The sequence below is a fragment of the Pseudopipra pipra genome, chromosome 6 (assembly GCF_036250125.1).
Source record: "Pseudopipra pipra isolate bDixPip1 chromosome 6, bDixPip1.hap1, whole genome shotgun sequence".
NCBI lineage: Eukaryota > Metazoa > Chordata > Aves > Passeriformes > Pipridae > Pseudopipra > Pseudopipra pipra.
In genome coordinates, this window is record NC_087554.1 from 20,013,814 (window position 1) to 20,022,490 (window position 8,677).

An 8,677-nucleotide genomic window follows, 5' to 3' on the forward strand; every position below is an offset into this window, starting at 1 on the left:
TTCCTTCACGTAGGAAGAAACTTCATTTGATGATTCTGAGGGCCAAACATACACTGTCTTGTATCAGGGCGAAGCGATTATCTTGGTTCGGGTTAATTTCATTTGCACTTGACGCTGGTGATGCCGCAACTTGAGTATTGTGTTCAATTTTGACCACTTCCCCCAAGAAAAACACTGAGGTGCTGGAGCAAGTCCAGAGAAGGGCAAGAATGCTGATGAAAGGTCCAAAACACAAGTCTCGCAAGGAGCAGCTGGGGAAGCTGGGGTTCTTCAGCTTGGAGAAAAGGAGGCTCAGGGGGAACCTTATCACTCTGTACAATTACCTGAAAGGAGGTTGCAGTGAGGTGACGGGTGAGGAAAATGGCCTCAAGTGAGGAAATGGCCTGAAGTTGCACCAGGAGTAATTTATATTGGATATTAGGAAAAATTTCTTCATGAAATGGATTGTCAAGTGTTGGAACAGGCTACCCAGGGAAGTGATTGAGTCACCATCCCTCAAAGTGTTCAAAAAGCATGTCCATATGGCACTTAGGGACATGTATTAGTGGCAAGCATGGTGGTGCTGCCAGTTGATGGTTGGACTTGATCCTAAAAGTCTTTTCCAACCTGGTTCTGTGATTCCAGAAGTGGATACAGTATTCCAGGTGGGGTCTCACCAGAGCAGAGGGGCAGAATTACGTCCCTTGACCTGCTGGTCACACTGCTTTTGGTGCAGCCCAGGATACGGTTTGCCTCCTGAGCTGTGAGCATGCACTGCTGCCTCATGACCAGCTTTTTATCCACCAGCACTCCTGAGTTCATCTCTTCAGGGCTCCTCTTGATCAGTTCACCCCCCAGCCTGTATTGATATCAGGGGTTACTATGACTCAGGTGCAACACTTAGCACTTGACCTTGTTGAACCTTATGAGATTCCCATGAGCCCAGTTCTTGAGCTTGTCCTGGTCCCTCTGAATGACATCCTATCCCTCAGGTTTGTCAACCACACCACTCAGCTTGGTGTCATCTTCAAATTTGCTGAGAGTGCACTCTATTGTGCCATCTATGTCACTGATGAAGACATTACACAGCACTGGTCCCGTGAGGGTCACAACTTGTCCCACACAGGTTGCCCAGAGAGGTGATAGATGCCCCATCCTAGAAACATTCAAGGTCAGGTTGGAGGGGGCTCTGAGCAACTTGATCTAGTTGAGGATGTTCCTGCTCATTGCAGGAGAAGCTGGGCTAGATGACCTTTATATGTCCCTTCAAACCCAAACTATTCTATGATTCTTTACAGTTTAATTGTTTTTCCACTCTTTGCCATAATTATAACCCAAAGGAGGAAATGGTGTGTCAGCTTTCTCAACTGACAATCTGTCACAAAAGAGTCCAAGCCTTTCCTTATATACCATTTCACAGTTGGTGACACAGACAGAAATGTTCAGGGGAGAAAGGCACAATGATGTTTTCCAGTGCCTGAGTGATACCTAGGTGCCCAAATTGTGTCACCTGGTGGATATCAGCAGCCATTCTAATTTGAAGTTGTGAGATTCAGTGTAGAAGACATTTAACTTGGAACAGGGATAGGCAAAGTGTATTTAAAGTCATCGCTTTGCTGGCCTACTTTCTGCCTTTAGTGTGTGCTGTGCAAGAATATATCACCGTAAATAAATAGGACTTTTAAAAGGGTGCATTAATTGTAATTGCAAAAATCCCAAACTCTTTAGAAGAGTCTAAACGTGCTCAACTGAAAACAGTTCAGATCTATTTTTAACTTAATGAGTTTTGCCTTAGAAGAGATTTAGATCATAGTACTCATTGAATATAGCTTATTTCTTCTAGGGAATATGCAATTTCTGATGTTACTGATAACTCTTTTCTCTTTCATTCAGTATCTCCAATCTGGGCATGTTTGGCATCAGTGGTTTCACTGCAGTCATAAACCCTCCTCAGGCCTGCATCCTAGCTGTGGGCCGAGCAAGACCAGAGCTCAGGATTGTGGAAGATGAAGAAGGGAATGAGAAACTTGAACAGCATCAGCGCATGACAGTGACTCTTTCAAGTGATGGTCGAGTGGTGGATGATGAACTGGCTTCCAAGTTTCTGGAGACCTTGAAAGCCAACATAGAGAATCCAATACGACTTGCCTTATGTTGAACTTGGTGAAGATTGCTTCCTGTTTTGACAACATAGATAACAATTATATACTTAGGGTTGTTTTTCTGTATAGAGGAGTAAATAGCTGGAAATGGACAGTTAAAAATATTTAAATTATGAATTAATGTAAAACACTTAAGTTTCATGCTTTTAGTCTTCTGTAATGACCAGGTTTTATACTGTAAAGCTAAAAGACTTTAAAGTTAACTTACTACATTTCTTTAAATTTTTAGTACCAATGGCACAGGTTTGCATAGGAAAGTCAATCTCATCTGTAAAGAAAAACTCAATAAAACTTTAAAATTTAATCCAGCTTCCCCTGCAATGAGCAGAGACATCTTCAGAGCCCTGTCCAACTGACCTTGAATGTTTCCAGGGATAGGGCATCTACCACCTCTCTGGACAACCCGTGTTTCACCACCCTCATTGCAAAAATGTTCTTCCTTATGTCTAGTTTGAATCTGCCCTTTTTCAGTTTAAAACCATTACCCTTTGTCCTATTGTAACAGGTCCTGCTAAAGGTTTGTTCCCATCTTTCTTAGAAGCCCCCTCTAATTATTGAAAAAAACACAAGTTAATTGTGCCAGCAGTGTTCTCATGGAGGTCCCAGTATGAAAGGTCAGATTTTGCACAGTGAATATTTGCTGATTAATGCTGTTCTTTGCATGTTTTGGATATAGATAAAAGTAGAAAGTGTTTCATCATCAGTGTATATTGAATTGTAACTCAGAGGCTCAAGTGCAGTGACCTGAAGTTTAAATTAACAGAAGTCAGTTGGTATTTTTGTTATATGTAAATATGGAACTACATATTGTATGTATTTGTTATGAAATAACTGTGTTTACAGGACCTCATGAGAATATAAATTGTCAGTAGAATTATGGGAGTTTGTCTTATTCTGGTTTGTGCAAGCACTTTTTTTTAATGATTTGTAGGACTTGATTATGGCAGCAGCTCAACAAGTAAAAAGCTAATTGCAAGACAAAATTTGTATTTAATACTGCATCGAGAGTTTTTGCTAAATGAGCTTACTTTCTTTAGCTTGTTCTGATATTGTAAATTTCATAGATTATTAATCTGACAGTCGGGAGAGATTTTGATTACCAGATCTAGTTTACTGTGCGGCAACAGACATACCCATTCTGTATTTCCAGGAGTTAATCACTGATAAACTATATTAAAGATTGGGTGCTGAGGATTAATTTGCAATTTGAAATGATTAACTGTTAATTTTTCCAAAGCTTTTTGTCAATCCCATATTACTTTGGGGAAAAAACCCCAATTTATATGTTTTCCTTACTGTACAAGAAGCTCTCATTATTTGCATAACTAAATCTGCTCTGCCCAAGGGATTTTGGAGACAAATTTGAAACCTGATATACTGCTTTTCATTTTCGTACATGGTGCTCTAGTGGTGCTGTGTGCTCCCCAGCATTGTGTGTCCTGCTCCCAAAGTGTGGCTGATGTTTGCAGCTGTAGTTTTACATGTGTGTGTTCACATAGTGGGAGTCAGTGTTTTACTTCTGCTTTTGGAGCCACTGGAAGGCGCTGTTGTATGTAAGTATGCCGTGTGTGTCCTGTCTTATTTGTGTGGGTGCTCAGACATCCATTGTGCTTTCCCTGTAGACAGTGCAGCCTCTTCTGCAGGTTAAATAAACCTTTGTAACTTTTGAACTGGGCAGGTCTCAGGAGGGCTAATACAGGCTTGAATTCCAGTTTCTTTACACCTGCTTGCTTGCCAGCATTGTCAGTTGAAATGGATATGACTCGTCAGTCATCAGCCTGGGAAGGAAATGTATGGAATTCAGACATGTGATAGCAGTCAGGTCTCGTTAATTTAGAGTGAGATTACTGTTTGATAACATCTTCCATTTAAACAGAAGTAAGACAACAAATATATACCCATGCAGATGAAAATTAAACGTTCAGTATCTTCTTGGTGATTTGGGGTAAAATGTCCTGGAAAGTGAATCATATGTGGTGGTTATGCTTACTTTTGAACCAAATTTGCCTCAAAGTAAAAATTTCAGAGATGAAAAATATAGCTTTTTATGTTTTATTCTTTCAAATGTCTCTTGTCAGGCTAAGCTAAGCTAAAAATACGATGAAGAGATCTGCTTTCTTGAGTAATTTAGAAAAAAAACTAAGGAGTATACTAATATCTGCTGGAAATGTGTGCCTTTAGGATACTTACTATCTTTATATCATTTTCCTTTGCAGGATGCATGATTAGAAAAAAATAAAGGGTAGCTATTTTGGATTTTGTCGTTGCTGACAAATCTTGAACTCTGTGTCACACTTTAATCCCTAATTACACTGTCAGAATATTTGACTTTTGGGGATTTTTTTTTTCCTGCAATATATTCTTATGAAATAAAATTTCTATAACTTATCTTCCTGCTTGATACTGTATCCTGCACTCCAGGATACAGCTGACCCTTTTGGCTGCCAGGACACACTGCTGACTCATTCAATGATGTTCTGTTCCATTTGTCCTTAAAATGTTGAAGGCATAGAGAGCAGATTCCTCTTAAGTCAGCATGGCAATTGGGTCCATAAGAGAGTAAACAACAAAAAAAAATCCAATCAGCTGAAAGTACCTTTCAGCATGTTCTTAGTTAAGTGTAAGTTTTAAACTTATAACCTCTGGGGATTTTTTTCTTTGTAGTCCTGCTTGAGTAAAGCAGGAGGATGTTCATGGTAGCCTGGTAGAGATGTGTAGAAACATGCTAATCTGTAAGTGTTCCAAGAAACACAGAAACCTAGGATTTGGGTGAAATCACGTGTGTTGATTAAACTGGAAGCTTGACTGGCTACTTTGCACAGTTACTTTACAAAATCTGCCTAACCTGTGTCAGTGTAAAGCCATCACTGTTTGCTTGAATTCAGTTTGCACTCCTTCCCTTTTATGTCAATTTTGCTTGAACTTAAAGTATCATAGTAGATAATTATTCTGATACAATGACCATATTGTTCTTCCCTCGCTCCACAATAGTGGTCCTACCTGGCAAGTTAAACATTTGTGTCATTATGAGAAATAACGAGCTGGAAAATGACAGACTTTTCTGTTTGTTCAGTACCTGTAGTAAGGAAAATGATTCATGCTGTGTTAATGAATACCACTTTTTATATCCTTAAAAGATTAGAGATCAAGAGAAGATTCTCTTTTATAACTTGGAAGTTTCTCTCACATGGGCTAGACCTAGATAGGAAGAAAGGGCAGCTGTGAACATTTTATTTCTGTTCACTGTTGTATGAAAAATATGCTGAATTGTTAGAGCAGGAGCTCTCCTCTCCTACGTTTTTGTGATTTTTGTGTTTTCTATGTAACATTCATTGCCACATGCTGTTCACTTCACTTGGCAAGGGATCCAAACAATTGAACCTTGTAGGATACTCTCCATTGACCTAGTGATCAATTAAGTCCTGTTTCAGCTTCCTATCTTAAGAAAATAACTATGTTTCATTTTGAAACTTTAATGCACTTTTAATTTCTTCTCTGCCAAATAAATTATAAGCTTAAATATCCGTGGAGGGCGTTTGCTTGTGCAGATGCTCATACTTGCTGTGTCATGTCCCAGTCTCCATAAGCAGCATGCACTGACTTTTTCTAGGTTTCAGCAGACGGTAGTACTCTGTTTCCTCTTCCTTGCATGGAGAATAGGAACTGTAACAGATCCCTTGGTTGATCAGGAAAGGAACTCTTCTTACACTCTTCCGAAGTTTGAGAATTCTGGCTTACAGTGTAAATTTCACTCAATATTCTGAGTGCAATACATTACTTACTCTCTTATTCTAGAATTCTAGGCAAGGATTCTAGAGCATCTTTACTATTCACTTTATATTACTTTCATTTGAATCTGTGCATTATTTGTAACAATAATTTCTCCCCCCTCCCTGAATATTTAGTAGTCTTTCCTCTCTCCATTCCTATTTTGAACCTAATATAGCTATCATAGTGTTCAAAGCAGGTGGTGTCTTAACCTTATAACAAGGGCTAACTCCCAGTCTGGAGCAGAAGAAACATTTTGGGATATGCAAAGTTATCCTAAATAATGCTGTAAGGTACATCCTTGGCTGCTATTCATATATATTTGTACGCTATCTGACAGGCTTCAGCTACTCTGACAGCTGCAGGTGGAGGCTATAAAGAGAGGGTCTAGACCCTCTTATTGAAAGGGATAATACTAATAAAGGAGAAGAAATGTGATAATTCAAGTTGAGCTGTCAGGACTATCTCAAATATTATTCACATGGCTTAAATATTAAGTGTGATCTGAGCTGAGAGAGAGGCATTTTAGCCAAAGACTACATTTGGGCAGTTGCAAGAAAACATCTTTAATTTTGAAGACAATCCCTGTTGTGCAGGGTAGAAAAGACAAAAGAAAGTCAAAAGAAAGTAGTCTTCTTCATCTGTACTTGAACTCAACTTTCTTTGTATAAGCATTATATCTATTTTATTGATTATCCAGGAATGCCTGGATATCTTTAAGCCATAAAGTACAAGCATGACCTCTGTCCATGTAATTGAGTTGGGCATACTCTGAAGGAAATAATACTTCAAAATCTTAATATTCTGTGATGCATTTAAGAAAGGGGATTTTACTTCTTGGACCTTCTTTTAAAAGAGGTGCATACTTTGCATGTGTGTGTGTGCCCGTGTGTAACCTCTGTACATGCGGGGATAGACTGGTAAAGAGGGGTCAGCTGATATTTCAGCCACGTTTGTTAAAGCTTTTCAGATTCGGGTTACAGGAGGAACCAAGGCAGGCTTCTGAATTCCCCTGCTGAGACTTCAACATTTCTGCTTTAATGTGTGTGTGCCAGTGTATGTGTGTATAGGTACAACACTGAGGGAGGCCTAAGAGAAACCTGCCCTGATTACATTTGAAGAAACTAGTTGCAACATTGCATCTGTTGCTCAAACACAAGTGATGAGACAGGTGCAATGATAGCTGGGAGCAATTACTCTTGGCTAAGAGAGAGACCCTGAAGGATCTATGAAGCAATCTCTGTGTGAGAACGCAGCCTTCCCTTATATGCACCTCATCACGGTATTTTGGGGGATGTGGTGGTAGAAAGAGTGAAAATAATTTGTCCAGTGCACCTGAAGAGGTTTTAAATATTTATTTTTGTTAAATAATAAAAAGACAATGAACTAAGCAGGTAAAACATAAAATTTTTGCAGAGTACTTTACGAAACTTGTGGATAAGTCTAACAGTCCAGAAAGGGATATTCTAGAAAACATATGGTATTAGGACTGATTTAGGCATAGGCTAAACCATTATTTTTCTCTGCACTTTCCTCAACCTGAGTCTGGTTTAATTTTAAAGCTGTTTAATGCAGTGATTGTCCCCTTGTGGATGTGCACTATATTCAGCTCAGTTGTGTGTGTGTATGTGTGTGTGTGTGTGTGTGTGTACCATTTATATCAAACTAGTCATGGATGGTAATTGCCAATTTACTTTCAATTTCGGAATTGATTAGACAGACATCAATGCCACAGGAAATGCCATCTTTAAAACAACAATAACAAACAAGACAAACAAAAATCCAACCAGCAAAGCAAACTACCCCTACTGAGTAGCCATAATGCTTGCTCCACTGAGACATCAGTTTGTCTAACTAGTGACACAAAAGCAAGAGAGATTAGGACAGGAAAACAGTGACTCTGTTGAGAACTCAGTGACAAAAGAACTCTGGATTCTTGCATGCTTAAAGACTGTGGGGATGGGGACTGTTTGTTTTGGTTTTTTTCAGTTTTCAGATTAATTAAACACAGAAAAATGTGGGTTTGTCTTGTTAAGTGACAATTTTTTCCCATAGCAACCACAAGTTCTAATTAAAAACTCTACAATGTGTTCTTTTGACTCTGGAAGTTATAGAGGTTTCTTCTGAAGTTTTTGTGGTACTAAAAATAAATGTTGTCATGTGGTTTGCTATTATTTTTGTGGTCTTTTAGAATATTTGGCTGGAGTTTCATAAGTGAAGAGAATATTAAACAATTATAGATTGCAATTTCATTTGCTTGAGGTATGCAACTGCTAGGTAAGTTTTCTGGAGCAGGTGCCCATGTCACCAGTGATAGGAAATGTAAAGATGACCTTTTTGGAGGCTCTAAACCAAGTGAGAGCAACAACTAATTTTCTTTTACTCAATTTTCTTTTTTTTCCACTTAAAATTCGTTTCAGTGTCCTGAAAAAATTGGTGGCCTAGTTTACCACAACACTTATAAATACACTGATGTTCTCACAAAATTGTGGATTGTATCTATACATAAAAATGTTTTCATGTGAATTCCTATGAACATTTTAAAGATATTCAATTGCACAAGTTTTGTTTTAGATGTAGATTTATATAAATAATAAAGTGTATGCATAGAGATTATTTTAGTACTGACCACCACTTTTAAAATAAGAAGTCATCTTTGTGTCAGTTGTTTAAATCATTTGAAGAATTTCTTATCTGGCACTGCTTAATCAGTTTTTCCGACAATCCCAGAATGCCTTGACTCACCTCATCATGAGTTACTAGGAACT

General features: G+C 38.5%; 1 protein-coding gene across 1 annotated transcript in view; it reads left to right on the top strand.

Moving 5' to 3' along the window:
• PDHX (pyruvate dehydrogenase complex component X) overlaps positions 1–3,335 on the top strand; it is a 35,865-nt gene extending 32,530 nt beyond the window's left edge. The window contains exon 11 of the mRNA XM_064657737.1: positions 1,873–3,335. Coding sequence (XP_064513807.1) covers positions 1,873–2,137 — 265 coding nt within the window. The 3' untranslated portion in view covers positions 2,138–3,335. The remainder of the gene's footprint in view (positions 1–1,872) is intronic.
• The last annotated feature ends 5,342 nt before the right edge of the window (positions 3,336–8,677 follow it).